The sequence below is a fragment of the Entelurus aequoreus genome, linkage group LG07 (genome assembly GCF_033978785.1).
Source record: "Entelurus aequoreus isolate RoL-2023_Sb linkage group LG07, RoL_Eaeq_v1.1, whole genome shotgun sequence".
Lineage (NCBI taxonomy): Eukaryota > Metazoa > Chordata > Actinopteri > Syngnathiformes > Syngnathidae > Entelurus > Entelurus aequoreus.
This window is the reverse complement of record NC_084737.1, coordinates 60101497-60125495: the sequence shown is the minus strand read 5'-3', so window position 1 is coordinate 60125495 and position 23999 is coordinate 60101497. Positions and strand designations below refer to the sequence as shown.

Sequence of the window (23999 nt, the reverse complement as noted above, 5' to 3'; positions counted from 1 at the left end):
ATCATGAAAACACATTTACACACACAAGTGTATGATGCTGCAGGAAACCTCATGAAAACACATTTACACACACAAGTGTATGATGCTGCAGGAAACCTCATGAAAACACATTTACACACACAAGTGTATGATGCTGCAGGAAACCTCATGAAAACACATTTACACACACAAGTGTATGATGCTGCAGGTACTTAAAAATGTTACCGTGCTCCCACTGATGGGCTAACCTGGTGCAGAAAAGCAAATAAACAATAAGAAACAACTTGCAAAACCCAGTCCAGATTAGCAGCAGGTACAGTATAAAATCAGAGACAGATCTTGTTTAGGAAAATGACCATATCCGCCTTCTCAGGCAGGATGCGTGAGCGTTCTGGACAGATAGTGTCTCCTGCTGTGGAAAATACACGTTCGCTGGGTGTGGAAGAAGCTTGAACGCATAAATAGGAGAAAGCGAGATATGACAGCAAAGGACGAGTCTTTTGTTGGTTCCACCGGACCACCACCATGCAGCAGGGTCGTCAGACATAAGTATCGTTGGAACGTCCTGGTACATCTGCAGCTCTCTCTCCACTCGTTTCTTGATGGACATGGAGCTCTGTTATTTCGCGGTTATTTCTTTTTTTTTTTTGTAAAGTTAAGCCACACTTTCGACCGCCGACGCCCGCTATCCATGCTTGAGTTTGACTGACTCTGCTAACACTTCCGGCGGTGGGCGCTTCTTCGTTGGTGCTCAGCGGCTTCTTCTTCCGGTTCGGCGGACATTTTTATTTTTTATTTTTTTCCGGTCGGCGGACTGGTATCGAAAATAGGAATCGAAATTTAAACTTTTGAACGATTCCGGGAGAATCGGAAAGTTAGTCCCGGTTCCAATCGATACTCGATACTCGATACTCAACCCTAGTGTTGACAGTGCACTGCTTCCCTTTCCTGAGGCGGCGGATAGTGGTCCAGAACCGCTTCGAAGCCGTCTGGAAGTCGTTTTCCATGACTTCCCCAAACTCCTCCCATGTCTGAGTTTTTGCCTCTGCGACCACTGAAGCCGCACACCCCTTGGTCTGTCGGTACCTGTCCGCTGCCTCCGGAGTCTTATGAGCCAAAACAACTCGATAGGACTCTTTCTTCAGCTTGACGGCATCCCTCACCGCCGGTGTCCACCAATGGGTTCTAGGATTACCGCCACGACAGGCACCAACTACCTTGCGGCCACAGCTCCAATCAGCCGCCTCGACAATAGAGGTGCGCAACATGGTCCACTCGGACTCAATGTCCAGCACCTCCCTCGTGACATGTTCAAAGTTCTTCCGGAGGTGGGAATTGAAACTCTCTCTGACAGGAGACTGCTAGACATACCCAGCAGACCCTCACAATGTGTTTGGGCCTGGCAGGTATGTCCGGCATCCTCCCCCACCATCGCAGCCAACTCACCACCAGGTGGTGATCGGTAGAAAGCTCTGCCCCTCTCTTCACCCGAGTGTCCAAAACATGAGGCCGCAAATCCGATGACACAACTACAAAGTCGATCATGGAACTGCGCTAGGGTGTCCTGGTGACAAGTGCACATATGGACACACTTATGTTTGAACATGGTGTTTGTTATGGACAATCTGTGATGAGCACAAAAGTCAAATAACAAAACCCACTCGGGTTCAGATCCGGGCGGCCATTCTTCCCAATCACGCCTCTCCAGGTTTCACTGTCGTTGCCAACATGAGTGTTTAAGTCCCCCAGTAGGACAAGGGAATCACCCGGGGGAGCACTTTCCAGTACTCCCTCAAGTGTATCCAAAAAGGGTGGGTACTCTGAACTGCTGTTTGGTGTGCGTAAGAACAAACAACAGTCAGGACCCGTCCCCCCACCCGAAGGCGGAGGGAAGCTACCCTCTCGTCCACTGGGTTGAACTCCAACGTGCAGGCTTTGAGCCGGGGAGCAACAAGAATTGCTACCCCAGCCCGTCGCCTCTCACTGTGTGCAACGCCCCTGTGGAAGAGAGTCCAGCCCCTCTCGAGAGAACTGGTTCCAGAGCCCTTGCTGTGCGTCGAAGTGAGTCCGACTATATCTAGCCGGAACTTCTCCACCTCGCGCACTAGCTCAGGCTCCTTCCCCTTCAGCGAGGTGACATTCCACGTCCCAAGAGCTAGCTTAAGTAGCCGAGGATCGGACTGCCGAGTGCCCTGCCTTCGGCTGCCGCCCAGCTCACAACGCACCCGACCTCTATGACCCCTCCCATGAGTGGTGAGCCCATTGAAGGGGGGACCCACGTTGCCTCTTCGGGCTGTGCCCATGGGGACAGACCCGGCCACCAGGCGCTCAGCATCGTGCCCCAACTCCGGGCCTGGCTCCAGAGGGGGGGACCTGGTGACCCGCGTCCGAGCGTGGGAAATCGGAGAGTCTGTTTTTGTATTCCCATAGAAGTCTTCGAGCTGCTCTTTGTCTGATCCCTAACCTAGGACATGTTTGTCTTGGGAGACCCTACCAGGGGGCATGGAAGCCCCGGGACAACAAAGCTCCTAGGACCAAGGGGACACGCAAACTCCTCTACCACGATAAGGTGGCAGCTCAGAGAGGAGTGGCAGCTCAGAGACAGTACCACTGTTTTTTTTTTGGGGGGGGTTACAGAAAAGCTGGCAGCTTAGTTGCCAGAATTTTTGTGTTAAATTGACATTGGTTTTTTACAACATTATATTGTTAATGGAAAAACAGTACAAATTATTTTTTTATTCTGGCAACTTAGCTGGCAGTTTTTCTACCGTAAAAACAAATGTACCGTCATAACAACCGTAGATTTTATTGTCAAAAACTGGCAGCTCAATCAACAAAATTTGAACGCAAAAAAACAGTAGTAGTTTTTTTTCAATTCACTATAATATGCTGTAAAGAACAATGTAACATTTATTGTCATATTTATTAATTTCATAGGTAGTTTGCTGTAAAGATAAGTATTTTTATTTAGACAAAACATGTTTGGTAAGTATGATAACATACTGTAATATTTGTTGCAATAATGGATACTATTAAAGTTTAAAAGGCATGCAACTTTAAGCAGTACATATATTTTTTCTGTCAAAATGAAAAAAATCCATTACCTTTAGTGAGAAAATATCAAATACTTTATTGACACATATCAATTCCAGGTGTTTGCGGGCCAGATAAAATGATGTCTCGAGCCAGATCTGTCCCCCGGGCCTTGAGTTTGACACCTGTGCTTTAAATGAACAAAAATGTAAATATTACATGTTCTCATGAATATGCCTGTTACTATATTACATATATACTTACAGCATATATATACATATATATAAACATACATATATATATATATATATATATATATATATATATATATATATATATATATATATATATATATATATATATATATATATATATATATATATATATATATATATATATATATATATATATATAAATATTTTAGAGCACTTTATAGGTGGAATAGACCATTGTTAGCTGACTTTTGCTAGTGTTTATTTACAAGTTTGAATGCATAAAAAAAGGAAAACCATGTGTATGCTTGTCTCACATAAGGATTGTAAATGAGACATTATTTTAAAAAAGTGCACTTCCCATTTAATAACTATCTATTTATGTAAACTTTGATCATTCATTATTATTTGTAATAGCGTGAACACAAGAAGTGAACAAACCTGTTAGTAATCGCTGTGAAATGTAAAACCATATCAATCAAAGTTTACTTACATAGCCCTTAATCACACATGTCTCAAGGGCTGAACAAGCCACAACGACGTCCTCGGCTCAGATCTCACATCACCCTTGGGTGACCGGTGCAATTGATGCCGAGTGGATATGATTAATAACATGACAGTCAAAATAGGTAGAAAAAAATAAACGTTTAATTTTCCTACTCCATTTCGGAATGAAGTGTGAAACTGTAAATATGTTATGTGCCACATTGTAACCTTGTAGTATGTTCGAAAAACACTAAAACCATAACCAGTTTTCAAATCCTCTTTATCCAGTGGCCTTGTCCCTACAGACTCCTGGCAGAGACACCCACCATGAAACAATACAGCAATTCACAGCTTCCTGACCTGATTCCATTTGTCCTGCCGTCCACATGTAGCGTGGTTTGTTTTGGCAGCCCCGAGTGGCGTGTTGGTGACATTGAGTCACATCAGGCTCTCGACTCCGCCCTGAAACCCCACCATCCCAGACCCCATCAGTACATCCTCAACCCGCTTTCTGCTGACGGTGCTAACTCCCCATGACATAATGCCATTCCAGAGGGATCGTGGCTAAAGCCTCTCTTTCTAGTTCTTAGATATATAAAGAGGTAGCTGTTGAGCAAGTTGATCCATTCGCTGTTTTCATCAACGCTCTGACCTCCATCTCTTTGCCTGCTGGACTCTAAGCTGAACAGCCAAATTTAAATACCAGAGTCAAACCAAGCTGTGCCAGACTAAAACCTCTCAACAGTCACTATGGATATTGCCATCCAGCATCCCTGGTTCAGACGCGCTCTGGGTTCGGTCTACCCAGCTCGACTTTTCGATCAGTTCTTTGGAGAGGGCATGTTTGATTATGACCTCTTCCCTTACACTGCCTCAACTCTAAGCCCTTATTACAGACAGTCCCTGTTCCGGAGCTTTCTGGATTCTTCTAACTCTGGAACATCAGAGGTAACAACTGGGCTTAAAGTGTGTAACACGGATGCAATTATTCATTATATCCTGACTCATACATCCTCCAGGTAAGGTCCGACAAGGATAAGTTCACAGTTTACCTGGACGTTAAACACTTCTCCCCTGATGAGCTGAGTGTGAAGGTTACAGATGACTATGTAGAGATCCAGGGCAAGCATGGAGAGAGACAGGTGAGTGCTATAAACATTTATTTTAGAATGTCTAATGATGCAGTTTTAACTTGTCTCTGTTGCAGGATGACCATGGTTACATTTCCCGTGAGTTTCACCGACGCTACCGCCTCCCTTCCAGTGTGGACCAATCAGCCATTACCTGCACACTGTCCGCAGACGCCCTGCTGACGCTGACAGGGCCGAAGCATGGCGGAGGGAGCGAATCTGGTCGTAGTGAGCGCAACATCCCGGTCACCCGTGATGACAAGCCCAATGTTGCTGCCTCCTCCTAAAAGCTTGAGTGGTGGGTGTCGAGCAAAATGGATGACATCATCCATACTCCTCCTTTCTCCATCCCCTTACAAGGACTCCCGAGTCCTCCTTGCTTGACTCTTGCCCCCCATAGATTGTTTTAGCATAATCTCATAGAGCATCACTAGTGAGTTTTAACAAACATGTTCCTGTGAGAATGTTTCGGTCATCTGGCCAAATTTTAACTACTGATTAAGGGTAAAATGTTACACTTGTCACCGATTTTCCATCTGCAAAATTGTCTATACCTGACTGCTTCCATTACTGCAATCACCATGAAACTTCTCTCAAGTCTCCAATATATTCTGTGTTATAGTCTATGCCTTGTTCACTGAATACCCTTATACTGAGAAGTCCATGCTCAAGAAAAAAATAAAGCTGCACTTAGCTGCAATTAACAACGTGCTACTCTTTTGTGCTTCTCTCAAAACCATTAACACAATAATGTACAAACTTCTCCCATCGAGGATCACACACAGAAAAATTGAAGGATGCTTGTGGCCACTTTGACACATTTTGAGCATTAAATGTGCCAAAAACTAATCCAGTGGCAACAAGGTCTGTGAACAAAAACATTGACATCTCATCTTTGTGCTACAGGTGAAACAGCAAAATACTGTAATACAGTATCTAATAGTACAGGGGTGTCGAACACGGTTACACTGAGGGCCATCGCAGGTATGGCTGCCCTAAGAGGGCCGCTTGTAACCATATATAATTGATGAATATAAATGTATAACAATTCACCTCATGATGTTATAAAATTAATTGCTGTGCATTTGATTATTATATTTGTATTACACACTGTAAAAAAAACTGCTGCGTCGCCACAACTTCACTGTAAAATGTACGATGGTTTTAACAGCAACTATAGCGGTACTATAGTTTTTTTTTTACAGTAAAATCCTGGCAACTGAGCTGCCAGTTTTTTTACTGTAAAAATCTATTGTCATTTCTGCAGTGTGCAATTTGATTAATAGCTTGCTTTGATATAACTTAAGCAGATATTTATTTTGTTTTAATTTTAAAAAGGTTGAAATTAATGATAGTATTATATTTGTTGCATTTTAGATAATAAAGTTTAAAATATACTCAATAGCATGCAATACATGTATTTCTGTCTGTCACAATGAAAATATTACATTTAGTAAATGATAAAATGCTTTATTGACTCATTATTTCAGGGCTTTCGCGGGCCGCTTTAAATGATATGGTGGGCCAAATCTGGCTCCAGGGCCTTGAGTTTGACACATGTGTAATAGTATATACCTTTAATTCTAAATAATGTAAGTGTAATTGCACTGAATTATGTACACAGGAACTAAGAACCACATTTTATTGAAACATATTGAAAGTGGGCAAATGCTCTTTGTACAGAACTTTTAATACAATTATTTTCATAAAACTGACACATAAGTCAAACAGTTCTCGTTCTTTAAACAGAAACAGCATTTATGACTAAACATAAATAGTTAAACATCTAACTGCTCAGGTATGTATAAGTACACCAGAACAATTAACACATTTCAAAGGATTGAAAACTACTGAGGCATGTCACAGGTTGTTCTGTTTACATCCTCGACCCTGAAAGCACACAAAGTTGTATGCCATTCAACGTGTGTGATTTGCGGTGAGGTTGAATTAATAAAAAATATATATTTGAATTGTGGTCTGATGGTTTTTGGGGCTCTGGTTATTGTGTTTTAAACACCTAAATTGCAATCAAACTATCTTTGAACCAAATCATTATTCAATAATGTACGGTGTTAAGATATTTTGGAATGTATTACCATCATAGATACCTGTTTGAGTACCTGGATGTCGTTCAAGGTCTGTTGCGCTATCAGTCTCAGACTCGGCTCGACACTGCAGGTAAGTCGGGTAACACGGGCCTGAAAGTCTGACTCAATTACAGCGGCGGCCAGACGGTTGTGCACTCCATCTTCCATCAGCAGCGACTGTAAGAGACGCAGGGAGTGGAGGCACACCTCCCAGGATCTGTCTGTGGACCAAGTAGTTTGGGAGACACAATACTTTGTGAGGTGACAGCGTCCTCCAGTGGCTTTACATGTTATGTGAGGCAAGATCTAGAGCCTAACCGTAGATTTCATTAATGAATAAAAAATAAATTAATTTAAAAAAACTAAATACCGGCATTTAGTTTAAAACTAGTCTGTATAAGTTGTAGTGTTGGTGCATGTATCCAGTGTGTTTCATATTTTCTGCTTTACCTTCAAGAAGAGTCCGAATAAGAGGCAGCAGTCCTGGGTTGTTACTCATGCACTTCAGCCCAGTCACACTGATACTGGCATTATAAAGAGCCATTAGAACCAACCTGCAGCAAAACACCAGCATTTAGCATGCAGAGTGTAAAAACACAACTTAAAAAAAATAAATCTTTAATTGTGTTATTGTGAAGACTGCGAATAAAACATTCACACTATGCCGTTCATATCTTTGTAAGGTAGTAAACTTACAAACACTTATTTTGAGGGTTCCAATTTAATCAAAATTAATAGTGGTTATCATATTGCTTTAAATGATTAGCCCCCTAAGACCTTTTGAATGTTTTTAATTTCTTTCTTACAATGTTTGCAATATTTATATCAGTCTTTAAAGTAAACCATTATACAATAAAATGGCCTCTTTCTGGTACATTTTTAATGTAAAATGGATTTTCAAGAGAGTGAAATCTGACATTGCCAGAATTATTAACCCCCATGTAAGTTTAAGCTTTAAAAACACCCCTGCATATTCAATTTCATTTGAACCACATCTGAGCATTTAATTAACACTGAACCACAGTGTTGTTGCAGGATCAGATAATATTAAAGTGTACAGTACAGCAGTACATATTTGTCAAAATTGAAATAACAATAAAGGCATTTGTTCAAAACGTGCTTCATTATTCCCAGCCTTTTTTGCAAGCCACATAAATAATGCGGCAGGCCACATAAAATAATGCTGCACATCACATACAATGACATGGTGGGCTAAATAAATTAATGCGGCATACCACATAAAATGATGTGGCGTACCACATCAAATAATGCGGTGAACCACATAAAATGATGCGGCGGACCACATCAAATATGTGGTAAAGAGCAATAAAACGATCAGACTGTAAAACAGTTTTTATTCCTATCGCAGTGAACCGTTTACATTCTGCCAAATTTCTCTATAAGTTCTGTGAAATTCTTCAACGGGACCCTACCAAATGTTTCTGTTTTTGCAAATAGTGAACTTTGACTAATGACTATTTGTATTTGTATTGCACTAATGTATGGCACTTAATTTCGTTGTTAACTATGATGACAATGACAATAAAGGAATATTCTATTTTCTATTTTATTCTGTTCTATTCTATTCAGGTAGAGGAAACATTGTTCGCGTGAATGCGACCATTTAAAAAAACAACTATGTTGATATTTTCAAAGCCCATATCTCAATCCTACAGAAAATCTGTAGAGCGAGCTGAAGGTTAGGGTGCATGCTCAGAGGCCAAGCAATTTAGATGGTCTTGAAAAATTTTTAATAGACTGCAATTAGCCAATGACAGTACACATACATTCCACACTACCTCACCGTCCCCTCAGGTCACAGGTACAGGTCTCTTTCAGTCACGACTAAGAAAGCAATGTCCAGCTTGGTACCCACCTCATTTAGACTCATGAACAGTAATTCATACTTGGCATTTGTTTTCTTTTTTTTTTTTTATTAATTATGGATTTTTTTAAATTATTATTAACTCCTGGTGTTTTAGCTCTATAGACCTATTGTATTTCATTGTATCATTGATGTCAAATTCTTGACATTTTTAGCTATCTAACAGATTTATTGTTTATGGGTTATCTATGATATTGGTGCCATGTAGCCTGTTTGTGTTTGTGTGTGTGTGTGAGTGTTTGTGTGTGTGTGAGTGTGTGTGTGTGTGTGTGTGTGTGTGTGTGTGTGTTTGTGTGTGTGGAATTGACGTTTGTTATTGTGCCTTTTTTATGCTCTGTAAACTAACTTAACACTGCTTTACACCCAAAGTTCTTAACAGATGAATAAAGTGAGTTAGTTGAATTTTAAATTGAATTATCAGAGGGCTAATAATTTTGACATGTCATTTTTTAAAACTTTTTTCAATTTAGCAATTGAATAAAAATGATGTCTTTGTTCTCGTGGACACACACGCAACTATGAACATTTTGGGTTATGACATATTTCATAAAAAAGAAAAAAAAAAGTTGTATTTATTATTTTATTTATTGAAATGCTGCGTTCACAATATGTTTCGGTACTCTAAAAGTATCTGCTCTATATAATTTCCAAACGGTTCAAATTCAATTATTACATGTAATACTAATGTGTTAGGCAGCATACGTACACTTTCAGTTTTGGGAAGACATTGGGCTTCATCAGTTCTAACAGTTTTATCAGGGTGTTCAACAGATCATGTGCGAGAAGGAATTCCCGTCCACAGGTTACAGCCGCAATATCTGATTGGCGAGAAACAAGATTAGTTACAAGTTTATTGCTTATAGTGAATGACTGAATTACAAGAAAGCAAGCTCTTCTTACTAGTAATTGTTCCAGCTAGCGCCAAAACAAACTGGGTGTTGTGGTCTTCAGGTGAACTCTTTGCTGCTTCATCCAGAGTCCTAACAAAGCTCTCCAGAGTCTGAGTCGCTACCGACAGAAAGGCCTGCAGGTTTCCCTACACCACAAGCATTTCACACACATTGGATACACAATATGTATACCACATCACAGTAACACACAACAGGCTATACTCACTTCAGTCAGCCACAGTCTAACTGTGTCCTCCCTTGTAGAGCAGTTCCACAGCAGACTGCAGGCTACAGAACCCAGACTGGAGCAGAAGTCGGCCTGCTGCTGCACCTCGGCTTGGCTCTGCCACAGCTGATCATGCAACAGACATTTCTCCTACAGACACAGACAATACATGGGACCTTAACTTATCAAAAGTGTTGTTAACCAATAATATTATTTCATTAATACGATACAAGTAGAGGTTCACACATCAATCGTAATGTTCTGCAATAATTGACATCACACTTTATCACTTCTTTACAATAGAATCTTTCACGTGAGGTATGTTCAAAATCTGCCTTTACTAAGATAAGAGTAAGTAATATACTTCTGTTTGTTAGTGGTTAGGACAAACAGTAAAATACATGTATGTGAAGCTAATAAATCAACACAAATACATGGCCACAACTAGGCAACTAAGTTAAACACCACTGCACATTACATGTACAAAAAATGCATCAGTGTGAAACACAATTAAAGATGACTCAAGTGGTTAATGTGTCTGTAACATATACGTTACAGTTCAGTTAAAAACAATCCTGAGACTAGATATACTACATTTGTCATAAAAATGAAATTAAGTATTCTTCACTCAGTCAAACCTGTCTCTCCTTTTGACATTCAGTTTGTACCGCATCCAGTCTGGACTGAAGATGAAGACACTCCTGACGCAGAAGTTCCGGTTCCTGTGTAAGATGCTCTTTCACTAAAAACAGACACACATGCAAAGAAATAATGAAAGAAGACTAAGAAAATATTTTTGAATTCAACATTAGTTTACTGTATACAAGCCATTCCACCGCATCGGTGCCATTCACATGCCGAGGAAATAAAATGTACAAATGCACAATGAAATTAGTTCTAAAATAATTTTTTGTAAACATTTATTGTATTAATTACTTATTCTGTACATCAATTACAGCACAATTTCATATTAAAATAAGTAAGTTGAGTTAGTAAATAAATATAATTTTAATAAAAAATATTTAAAATAAGTTAAATTACCTTGAACAAGGAAACTGAGCACAGTCCTGTCCTGACCTTTTATCAAATTTATAATCAGATTTAAAGTTGGGGAAAAAAAGACTAATTTAAGTTTATTAAAGAGAGTTGCAAAAATAGGTCACTAAGAGAATTACAAAATCCTCCATATAATTTCAGAACAACAGGGCGGTCACTGCATGTTCTTGCCGCAAATGAGAGTAATTTTTTAGGGCATTACGGCAAATGACTTGCCGCAGTTGCTGTGGTTAAATTCGATAGTGTACGCTTAAGTCCAGAAAGTGCTGTACGCACAAAATAATTCACATGTATAAAAGCGTGCACACATTAATCCAAGCACATTTCTTTTGTACATTCAAGTCAACGTGGAATTGAACGCACATGTTGGAGTGGCTTGTCACTCACCGTCTTTGCCTATTTAAATACGCACATTTTATTCATATTAGCCATTTGCCTGAAATACAGCACTCGGCACAATCAAAAATACAAAGATAATGAGCAAGATAGCAAAATAGAAGAATTTCACCAATACTGAGGTGGAAGTGCTTCTTCCTGGAGTGGAAACAATTACTCTATTCCACTCTTGTTGCACGTTAGTGCAGGACTGCATGCGCAAGGGGTGGTTTAGTATTTAACACTTTATAAAGACATGTTTAATATGAGTACAATTTGCACAAAGTTGTTCCCAATCATGCTGTTACTTAGAATTTAAGAATCACACGTTGAACCAGGCCACATTCTGTTATCATGTTATGTTTCCCGTAAAAACATATGCATGACAACGATTTGATTATTCACAGAAACGTATTTAATGCGTTCAGGTAGGACATCAGCTATTGACATACACCTGGTGGTTTGTTCTTCGCTGTATACAACTAAAGCAGTCACCCAGACACATGATCTTAAGAGTGCCATCCAGTGGCTCTATCGTGTACAACAACTATCACCACAGCTACAATGTTGAATGTGCATATGAAAGCAACACATTATAATTATTATAAACAAAGTAATATGGCAGAAACAAAATAATACTATAAATAAATACAAATAAATGTGAACATTTCGCAAGATGGCACCTTATGGACATAAGACGTAATTGCACTTATGTCCAGACAGATTAAAATAGTGTTCATATATGAGGTCTAGTCTTACACATATGACTGCATGATTACGGGCAAAATAACAATTAAGATACTTTTTTACAAATTTGAAATCATGTTTATTAATCAGGATTATTCACTATGTTAGGTAAAACAGTGTTGGGGTGTGAACGCGACGCCACAGTGTAATTTGTAATATCTAATAAAAATGCTCTAGATAACGTTATCTGTATATTTAAAGACAAATATTTGTGTTTTTGTTCATTAATAGTATCAGCGTGTCAGCTTTTTTATTACATGATGCCTTTGTCTCTATTTTTACATTTTCATAGAGAGAGGTATTTTTTAAGTTATGTACATACATTTACATGTACTAAAGTGCATACATGTACATGCTGTATCTGGACAGATCCGTTGAGAGTTTGACCAGAAATATGTCGTACAGGCATTAATTACACACCATAAAACATTAACAAAATGCTGTGTCACATGAATGTTTTTTAAAGTAATTACTTTGTGGAATGAAAAAAAACACAAGTAATGTAAAAAACATGGTGTTTACGTTTTGATATCAATCTAAATCACAAAGCAGTTTGGCTAATGAAGATCAAGTCAAATAAACAAGCTTTGTTCTTCAACAACAACCATGTACTTCAGTGCAATAGTTTGGCCAACAAAAATACACAGGAGTGATACTTCTCACATCTAATACACAATCTTTGTGCCTCACTGACAACTCAGCAAACGTTCAATTCAATGAAATGACAAACCATTTTAGCTAGTATTTTTGTTATTGGAACACTTACAAAGTTAGCAATGAAATAAAGGACGAGTACACTTTGTAAACAAGTTTTGCAATGTTGCTGCATGGTAACTTTCAGTGCCAGCAGCTGATGGAAGGACGCTAGTTGCAGTTTCAAAATGAAACATCTAATATTTTTCTGATGAATTGAAGCAAAGCGATCGGCTCCGTTAGCTCGAAGGGAACATTTTCAAAGCAAAGTCTTTGAAGTCGCCGCCATGTTTCGCGAGCCGAACGGCTGTAGTAGTCATGCGCAGACGCTGAGGCGCTTCAGTATTCAGGAAGTAAGCAGTGTTGCCTAAAATGCATGGTTTAATTTAAACGGTGTTACTAACCGTCTGGAATTTTTACGCGGTTTATCATTATACCGTTTATCGTTACATCCCTATATGCACATTGATTGAATTAAAATGTTTTTGTTGACATATACATATTCGTCATATGATGGCGAGCAATATAGTTGCAGTTGATAGCTCCGATTACATTAGGAAAAAGGGCTGTTGCTTTAAATTGCGCTTTAATTCCCACCTGTTCAGCTGCCTTGTACGGTAATTTAATATACCTGGCTAACATGCCGATAATTCAAGGTGTTTTTGTACTACTTTGCCTGTGCTTTTATATGCATTGATGTAATTGCGCACACGGGGGTGTGTTAATTGTTGATATGCCTCTGATCCTTGTGAGTAGGGCTGTACGATTAATCGCCATCGAATTGACAACAAGGTTTTAATTAGTGCGACTAATAACCTCAACAGTTATTTTTTTTCCCTCCGCCGTCACCGGGATTTAAGTGTCAGACATGTTTGTTAATCAGAATTGTTGTGCCTCGCGTTTGTTCGGCTCTTGAATCAAACAGGGGAAAAAGACGTCTCACTCTGTGTATCCCACTATCTATCCACCATGAAAACGTACTTGGTATGACCACATTAATTTCGTCTTAAAGTCCAGTTTAGAGAAGTATTTGATCTTGAAAATATATCATCCTATGTATTTACACATTCATTCAGTCATTTCATTCCATTTAATTCAAATTAGTAAAACTACACTTTTGGATCTGACAAAAAAACACAAACGCTGGCTTCCTGCGATACAAATGCCATGTTTGTTATAAATAAAATTGTGTGAAAAAGATGCTGGCTTACATTGCGTCTGCTAGCTGGAGCACCCCCACTTCTCCCAGTGTGGCGAGTCAGAATACTGCTTGCTTACTATTGTAATTTGAAATGCTTTGGCATTGGAGGACCTAAGCCTCCAGCTTCTCTTTTCTCTATTTTAGTGTTCGATTATCAAGAATAATGATGTCACACTTACATTAAAAACATTTAACAGGCTGTAACGTCCAAACTAGAAATGCATAGTGCAAACAATATTTTAGCGACATTCTGCAAGCAGACCAGCAGTAAGCCATGCCAGCTTCCTCTTTCTCTTCCACACACACAAGTGAAGTGGCAACACACGCTGAAGACCCATTAATGGTTTGTGTGCAAATGTAATGATTTTTACTCAAGTCAATGTTAAACAGTGATTTTATTCATATATAAATACATTTATAACATGCATTTAATGAACAAATACAAATATTTATTTTCTGGTTATTATTCAGCTTTTTGTTTTGTTTTTTTTCCATCATAACAAGTGAGGCTGTGCCTCACCTACCTACCCTGACCGGACGTCCCGGCAGAGGCGTTATGCCCTTAAGGCTTTTCCTGACGAAATGTGCATGACAGCGGGTGTATGCATGACAGCGGGTGTATGCATTTGCACGTAGACAGAGACTACTATGAAACTACACTTGTGTGGATGGAAATCGTTTTAAAGTACCCGTGTTCTTGTGGACATGGCCTTAATTATTACAAAGGTTGATTGTTTAAGTTCAGAAAGCTGACCTGTTTTTTGTGCTTGAGTTTTGTGAAGTATGTCAATCATCTTCCCATTCACAACTCTGGGCAGGAACTCCCTCAGCTGCATGACCTCTGTAGTTAACTTTTCTAAGTCTCTTTTTCTCACTTTAACAAAACCATCCTGTGGAGAAGAAGAAAATACAATACATCAGTTGGAAATCAGAAAAAATATCAGGAGGGCATATGAAGTTACTAGGGGAGTATAGAAGGCCTACATGTCTTATCTGAATCTTTTGGTGCGGAACCTTCTGTTTGGTACATATTTCCCAATCGGTACAGGAAGAGCCATATCTACCCAGTAAATAAATGCAATACAGCTCACTGCCCAGCCTGTGGCTATCAGGAGTCATGGCTAGCATACCGGGTAATATAACAATAAATGTAGGTCATTATTATTGAGATATATTATTATACAGCACCAGGTCTCGAATTTTAACTTAAGGAAGGCTCATATTTTAATATATATATATATATATATATATATATATATATATATATATATATATATATATATATATATATATATATATATATATATATATATATATATATATATATATATACACATATACATTATATATATATATATATACACATACATATGCATATACACATATATAGCTGCTCCGGGGGTCCCACAAGCGAGCTATGCTCGGTAAGATTCCTTCTTCATAAACAGTACAGGCCAAAAGTTTGGACACACTTTCTCCTCATTCAATGCATTTTCTTTATTTTCATGACTATTTACATTGTAGATTGTCACTGAAGGCATCAAATCTATGAATGAACACATGTGGTGTTATGTGCTTAACAAAAAAAGGTGAAATACCTGAAAACATGTTTCTTCCGCCTATGTGCAGCTAAGATAGGCTCCAACACGACCCCCAAAGGGACAAGCGGTAGAAAATGGATGGATGGATGGATGTTTTATATTCTAGTTTCTTCAGAATAGCCACCCTTTGCTCTGATTACTGCCTTGCACACTCTTGGCATTCTCTTGATAAGCTTCAAGCATACCTGTAAAGTGAAAACCATTTCAGGTGAGTACCTCTTGAAGCTCATTGAGAGAATGCCAAGAATATGCAAAAAAGTAATCAGAGCAAAGGGTGGCTATTTTGAAGAAACTAGAATATAAAACATGTTTTAAGTTATTTCACCTTTTTTTATTAAGTACATAACTCCACGTGTTCATTCATAGTTTTGATGCCTCCAGTGACAATCTACAATGTAAATAGTCATGAAAATAAAGAATATGCATTGAATGAGAAGGTGTGTCCAAACGTTTTGCCTGTACTGTATATGAAGAAGGAAACCTACCGAGCATGGCTCGCTTGTGGGACCCCCAAAGCAGCTGACAGGTACCGACAAGCCAAGTGAGCGGTGGCGGAAGCAAAAACTCGGGCATGTGAGGAGTTCGGTGAGACCATGGAGCAAGATTTTCGGTCGGCCTCAAAGAGATTCTGGCAAACCATCAGACGCCTCAGGAAGGGGAAGCAGTGCCCTGTTCACACTGTGTATAGTGGGGGCGGAAACCTGCTGACCACTACTGGGGATATAGTTGGGCAGTGGAAGGAATACTTTTAGGATCTCCTTAATCCTACAGACACACCCTGTGTAGAGGAGGCAGAGCCTGAGGTCACAAACGCGGACATGTCCATCACTTGAGCCAAAGTTGCTGAGGTAATAAAAAAAACTGCCCAGTGGCAAGGCCCCAGGAGAGGACGAGGTTCGCCCCGAATACCTCAAGGCTCTGAATGTTGTAGGACTGTCGTGGCTGACACATCTCTTCAACATAGCGTGGAAGTCTGAGGCGGTACCTCTGGATTGGCAGACCGGGGAGGTGGTCCCCCTTTTCAAGAAGGGGGACCGGAGGGTGTGTTCCAATTATAGAGGAATCACACTTCTCAGCCTGCCGGGGAAAGTCTATTCAAGGGTGCTGGAGAGGAGAGTCCGGCCGTGAGTCGAGCCTTGGATTCAGGAGGAACAATGTGGTTTCCGTCCTTGTCGTGGAACACAGGACCAGATTTACAGTATACCCTCGCTAGTGTACTGGAGTGGGCATGGGAGTCTGCTCAACTAGTCCACATTTCTTTTGTGGATTTGGAATGGCCTTTGATTGTGTCCCTCGTGTTGTCCTGTGGGGGGTGCTCCAGGAGGACGGGGTCCAGGGTCTGTGGATACAGGCCATACGGGCACTTTTCACAAACGACCAGCTGGGGTATCCACAGGTTTTGAGGGGTTCCCTCAAATGCCTATGCTCTTCCTGGCCTGTGGGCTGGTAGGAACATTATCAGCTCTGTGTTGTAGGATTCTGATAACGTCCAGTTATCAGAAAACGGATCATCCTTCGCTATGAGATCATCCATCGTGTTTCAATTCATTAGGAGACATTATTCAGGAAAAATAGGAAGTAGGAGAAGAGGAAGACATATCTGTAAGATGGTGGGACTGTTTTATATCTGCAAATAAAATATCACAAATGATTAAAATCATATTCTTACACTATGGAAAAACAATGGGGTTTTTTTTAGAGACCGAATACATAATGTCTGTAAAAAGTGCTCATTAGCAGCTCCACATGTCAACACATGGGATTGTAAAAGACCAGTGTTTGGGGCTATAGATCATCTCATTGTCTCATCCATTTGTTATATCATCACCAAAATCTGTCTGATGTTGCCATGCTGCCAAATAAATTTGTAAACTATACAAAATATCAGGTATATTCTACACATACTCATCCTAAGACTCTTCATTCCTATTTTCTAGGGATTTATTATTTATAATCCTACTAATTTTTGTTACAGGAATCCCCATTGCCAAGAACACTAACAAGACATCTGAGGAAGGGTGCCAAGGCAAAGTGTCCACAAACTGGGACTATGCCAACAACGAACCAGCCTATGTGCCTACCTACATACATCTGCTCCATTATTCCGATGTGACACCTGTTGAAAATCCTGAAAGCGAAACAAAATTCCGTGCCGACATCATCAAGCTCTTCCGAGTATTATTGAAAAAAATGCCTGAATCACGCTGCGTGGGAAGCGTCACATTCAAATTGTAATGGTTGCATCACTAGTCATCCCAGTCAACTCCAACATACATGTGTGACTGAACATGGTGGTGTGATCTTCAACACTCACCACCAGGCTATAATTGAGAGGATTTTTACACTAGCCTTAAAAGATGCGCTCCATCATCTTTCATATGCTGAACCATGCAGCAGTAATGTAAGCACAGAGAGAGCTCTCGGAGCTGCCAAAGCTATTGTTAGGGATGATGTTTGATAAGAAATTATCGAGGTCGAGCCTATTATCGAATCCTCTTATCGAACCGATTCCTTATCGATTCTCTTATCGAGTCCAGATAGGTTGTTGTATATGAAAAAAAACACTATATTTGGTTTAACAAAAGCTCACTTTTATTACATAAGAAAAAAATAAAATCTAAAAAATAAATAAATATTGACTGTTACCCCCCCTAAAAAAATAAAATAAAATAAATAAATATTGACTGCTGTTACCCAAAATATATTAAGTGGGATTTTTCAGAAAAACAAATATGTACAGTAACACAAAAACAACCTGTCTCTGTGATCACTATAGGTGTATAAATAATAATATAGTGTTAAATAAAATCAGTCCCCTGTGCACAAAACTGAAAATAATACAGCTCTCCAAAAAGTGCACTTCTGCTGCTATTTGACATAACTGTTTGTTATGATGCTTTGACATTTTTGCACTTTATTTCTTTATTGAAAGACAATTCTATGAAGAGAAAAGTTGTTTGCAAATGTGGTTACAATACTAAAAAATGAAAAGTTAAAGCTAAAAAAATAAATACACTTTATTGAGTTAACATTATTTTTTTATAGGGGGAAAGATGTGATGTTATGAGCTAGGGAATATAACAACTACACTACCCAGCATGCAACGGGAGTGACGAGCATGCGCGGTAGCCCCGAAAAGTGTTGTTGCATGTCGCCACCCGGCAGCTAAGAATGAGGTTATGAGCACGCTGTGAAAGTAAACGTCAAGAACTCAGCCAACATGCCTCGTCTGCATTATTTATAATTAAACAGACAACACATACTGTATACAGTGTGATTTTGTTTTGTTTACAAGGAAAGAAAAACAAAAGTTAAAAAAGGGAGATGTCATATATGTTGTATATATATGTATGTGCTGCGGTTGCTTTAAGAACATTGCGACAGCTGCCGTAAAGGAGGTGCGTTGCTAGCCTGGTTGCTATGTTTCCGGTTGGTCGTAAAAGTGTTCGTCATGTGTTTGTACCCTGCTCAAATCTCTCAGTAAAGTTATTCATTGGATTAAACCTTTTGTTTTGAACTTTATTACACCTTGGAGCGCTTTTTCCGGTGCATTTTTTTCCTGCTTTCTCCATCTGCGCCTAATGACTGAGCTACGTGACGTCATTTCTTGTGATGTCACACGGAGCATTTCTGGTCGGGACGGCATTCGTTCCCAGGGATTCGAATAAAGAACCAACTCTTTTTCTTTACTATAGTGGTCTCGATAACGGGTACCGGTTCTCAAAAAGGGATTCGAGTCCGAGGACTCGGTTCTTTTCTTATCGAACAACCGGGAAAACCGGTTTCGAGTATCATCCCTAGCTCTCGTGTTTGATCCTATGGAGAAAGTGTGTGCCGAAAGATGAAGACGAGTAGGATTTACAGGATAGTATTCTCACATACCAGACACGTAGGAAAATAATCGCAGCACAACACATGTGGATAAAAAATGACATCTTATTGTTCTCTGATGGTTTTCTGTCGCTCTCTCTCTCTCTCTTTCTCTCTCTCTTTTTTCACCAATTATAATTTTTCAATAAACACATCACAACATCAAATTTCATTGATTTTCGTCATCATCACATAGTGGAACACACCTTAAGAAATTTGTACTATAATCCTGCTCACCTGGAAGCCCTCAGAAGGGTGAATCAACTTTGTCAAACTGTAAAAGATTCTACACAATATAAATCCAAAATATTCAGAAGTAAAACAATTTTTACTTAAACAAGATGTCTACACGTTACATGCAAATTCACGCAAGAACTTTCCCAGAAATATTAAAAAAAAAGGTCGCAAGCACATGCTCCATGTAAAGTGGTTAGGAAAAGTTCAATAAATGTATATCTTCCAAACACGTCTGCTCAGCCATCCCTTAATCTATGCCTATGACAAAAAAGCAAGGCATACTACACTAGACAATTCCAAATTAATAATGCACGCATAAACATGGATCAGAAAGATTTTTACGTCACTCTGCCGAGCAATTCATGTCATGATGTGTATCCTACAAAAGATATGTAATTATATAACAAAATTACATACCCCAATCACCCTAAATCAACCATATCAGGTTGGATTCAATTCCTACGCACATCTTTTTCAAAACAGGATGAAAGGATTATAACCCATAACAGTATGTTGTTTGATAGGCATACCATTGAAGAATTTATGCTCCCAAATGGACATTATCAAGACATACAATAAATTCTCTACAAGAAATTGTAGATCATTTAAATGATAGGTTTCGAGAGAGTAAATTAAGTAGCCCAATACAGTTTGGATACAACAATGTTCAGAATATGTTTACGTAAAATCAACAAATAATGTGTATTTAGGGGTTTCCACCCTCAGAACCGTTACAATCCCTATCAGGTGTAAAACAATTTGTACCACATCCAGCTGATATTCATGCCGGTTCTTGTAATATTTAAAAAAAACTCTGACATTGTAGACTACCAGCTAACAGAGGATCCTAGTGTCAGATTGCTGAGGTGTACAAATACCACATCGGACACCGGTCGCATTGCCACTCTATACTTTGATCGACCCAATACGTACCTCTCTCCAAGAATACTATTTATGACATTAATATTGCTCAGAAAGACGATCAAGATCAACCCATATTCTTTGAATACGGAAAAGTTGTCGTCAAATGACACTTTAAGCCAGTAAAAGCCACTGGGTCTGGTTCACCATATGTCAGGGATCAAGCCATTTATGTCAATTAATATCTAAATCAGACGGGCAGTAAATTAAATTGATTTTCAGGTGTTTCAACAGAAGTTAAGCATGGATTGGGTGGGATATTCTGTAATTTGTTCAGAATGGTGCTACCTTTGATTAAAAAAAAAGGTTTTATAATTGCTAAACTTCGTCTACAAACAGCAGCTAGTGGAATTTTTGGGGATGTAGTCTCTATTGGAAAGTCAGAATCATCATCATCATCATCTAGCAAACAGGATAGTGATGGCTATTCTGTGTATATTAGAAGAGCAGCAAGACGCCCCCATCACCCAGGGGTGTCCACACTTTCAGCAGGCGAGCTACTTTTAAAATGACCAAGTCGAGGTGATCATCCTCATCTTCATATATAAATGTATATATATATAAAACTTTTATTTATTTATTTTAACGTTTTTGTTAACATGTTAAAGGCGTTTTAATAATAATACGGCTATGTTTAAAGGCCTACTGAAACCCACTACTACCGACCACGCAGTCTGATAGTTTATATATCAATGATGAAATCTTAACATTGCAACACATGCCAATACGGCCGGGTTAACTTATAAAGTGCAATTTTAAATTTCCCGCTAAATTTCCGGTTGAAAGCGTCTATGTATGATGACGTATGCGCGTGACGTTAATCGTTGAAACGGAAGTATGCGGACACATTGAATCAAATACAAAAAGCTCTGTTTTCATCTCAAAATTCCACAGTATTCTGGACATCTGTGTTGGTGAATCTTTTGCTATTTGTTTAATGAACAATGAAGACTGCAAAGAAGAAAGTTGTAGGTGGGATCGGTGTATTAGCGGCTGGCTCCAGCAACACAAGCAGGAGGACTTTGACTTGGATAGCAGATGCGCTATCTGACGCTAGCCGCCGACCGCACGGATGATCGGGTGAAGTCCTTTGTCGCACCGTTGATCGCTGGAACGCAGGTGAGCACGGGTGTTGATGAGCAGACGAGGGCTGGCTGGCGTAGGTGGATAGCTAATGTTTTTAGCATAGCTCTGTGAGGTCCCGTTGCTAAGTTAGCTTTAATGGCGTTGTTAGCAACAGCACTGTTAAGCTTCGCCAAGCTGGAAAGCATTAACCGTGTATTTACAGGTACATGGTTTAATAGTATTGTTGATTTTCTGTCTATCCTTCCAGTCAGGGGCTTATTTCTTTTGTTTCTATATGCAGTTAAGCCCGATGCTATCACGTTAGCTCCGTAGCTAAAGTGTTTCGCCGATGTATTGTCGTGGAGATAAAAGTCACTGTGAATGTCCATTTCGCGTTCTTGACTCTCATTTTCAAGAGGATATAGTATCCGAGGTGGTTTAAAATACAAATCCGTGATTCACAATAGAAAAAGGAGAGAGTGTGGAATCCAATGAGCCAGCTTGTACCTAAGTTACGGTCAGAGCGAAAAAAGATGCGTCCTGCACTGCACTCTAGTCCTTCACTCTCACGTTCCTCATCCACAAATCTTTCATCCTGGCTCAAATTAATGGGGTAATCGTCGCTTTCTTGGTCCGAATCGCTCTCGCTGCATTGAAAACAATGGGGAAATGTGAGGAGCCTTTCAACCTTTGACGTCACGCTACTTCCGGTACAGGCAAGGCTTTTTTTATCAGCTACCAAAAGTTGCGAACTTTATCGTCGATGTTCTCTACTAAATTCTTTCATCAAAAATATGGCAATATCGCGAAATGATCAAGTATGACATATAGAATGGATCTGCTATCCCCGTTTAAATTTAAAAAATTTATTTCAGTAGGCCTTTAACATATACAGTATATGTCCTTCTTTCATGAAGACAAGAATATAAGTTGGTATATTACCTGATTCCGATGACTTGCATCAATTGGAGTCAGACAGGATTCACAGTAGTGCTGATAACTTCCACAATTTGGAATTTACATGTGGAAGAGAAAAAAGTCCTCTTTTGTGTCCATACCACATGAAAGAGGTTGGTTTTTGGCATCTTAATTGTCCACCTTCCATACTCGTTTATACACTTTACAAAAAAGACATTGACAGCAAACGCAGTAGCTTGCTAGCTTTTGTGCGCTAGCTTTCTGAGACTCTTATTTTGTTAGCGCAGGCAGGATGGAGCAGCACTTTTATTGTGAAGGCAGGAACTGTGCGGTCGGTCTTTAGGCTTTTGACGGCAGGTACGGCGCGAGGGACTGCTGAAATAAAAAGTGTTTCTCGCCTTCCTACCGGTCTTTTTTTCCTTCACACTAAACTTGCAGCAGCCAGCGTCATCTCACGAGATCTTTGGGTGCCTTGAATGTCACATCATAGTGAAGATTGATGATCGCTAATTTTTAGGTTTATTTTTTCAATGCCTGGCTGGCGATCGACTTACACACCCTCCACGATCGACTGGTAGCTCGCGATCGACGTAATGGGCACCTCTGCCGTAGACAAACAAAGAAGCGTAAAAAGCCTGACAAGAGAAGAAAATGCATCAAAAGGAGAAAGACCTCAAAGGAACTTGGAGAGTGACTGCAAAAACAATATTCTAACAAAGGGAGAAATGGGTCTGCTACACCAGTGGTCCCCAACCACCGGGCCGCAGCTCGATTGGTACCGGGCTGGAGAAGAATTTTTAATGAATTTTTTAAATGATTTTTCAAAAAAAAATTAAATCAACATAAAAAACACAAGATACACTTACATTGCTGCACCAACCCAAAAAACCTCCCTCCCCCATTTACACTCATTCACATATCAATATAGATCAATACAGTCTGCCGGGATGAAGTCCATAAGCACACATGATTGTGCGTGCTGCTGATCCACTCAATCTAACTTTAATCGCCAATATTTCCATAGCAATAATAAATAAGTATGGAGACAAAGGGCACCCTTGTTTCCATTATTGATCATTCTACAGCTAGTTTTATTATATAGCGTCTTGATCCAGTGTAATAAGGAGTTGCCAAAATTAAAAAAAACTAAGCTTTTACAAATAAGAACAAGAAATAATTAGTTATTTCTGTTTTATGTCGTTAAAGTTATTAACCACATCAAAACACACGCACTTAACTCGCGCCTGTTTGAGCAGCTTTGTGAGGAGATGGACGTGGAGCACAGACGCCTTCTCTTATACACAGAAATAAGATGGTTATCCCGTGGGAAATCACTGGCCAGAGTATTTGAATTACGAGAGCCACTGCAAAGATTTATCTAAGAAAA

At 39.4% G+C, this 23999-nt stretch overlaps 2 protein-coding genes across 4 annotated transcripts in view; one reads left to right on the top strand and one right to left on the bottom strand.

The window, feature by feature from the left end:
* Positions 1-4324: 4324 nt before the first annotated feature.
* Positions 4325-5547, top strand: cryaa (crystallin, alpha A). Its single transcript, XM_062054122.1, has 3 exons — positions 4325-4658; positions 4730-4852; positions 4918-5547. The coding sequence occupies exons 1-3, from the start codon at positions 4461-4463 to the stop codon at positions 5125-5127; spliced, it is 531 nt and encodes a 176-aa protein (XP_061910106.1). The 5' UTR covers positions 4325-4460; the 3' UTR covers positions 5128-5547.
* Positions 5548-6480: 933 nt separating this feature from the next.
* Positions 6481-23999, bottom strand: part of hsf2bp (heat shock transcription factor 2 binding protein) — a 36344-nt gene continuing 18825 nt past the window's right edge. The window contains exons 2-9 of one of the 3 annotated variants that reach the window (XM_062054117.1): positions 14755-14890; positions 10567-10670; positions 9929-10078; positions 9713-9848; positions 9519-9630; positions 7378-7481; positions 6949-7148; positions 6481-6730 (exon numbers count right to left, since the gene is read on the bottom strand). In XM_062054117.1, coding sequence (XP_061910101.1) covers positions 6701-6730; positions 6949-7148; positions 7378-7481; positions 9519-9630; positions 9713-9848; positions 9929-10078; positions 10567-10670; positions 14755-14890 — 972 coding nt within the window. In that variant the 3' untranslated portion in view covers positions 6481-6700. Of the gene's footprint in view, positions 7149-7377; positions 7482-9518; positions 9631-9712; positions 9849-9928; positions 10079-10566; positions 10671-14754; positions 14891-23999 lie in introns of all 3 variants that reach the window. The other 2 variants (XM_062054118.1, XM_062054116.1) reach the window with 2 other exon arrangements.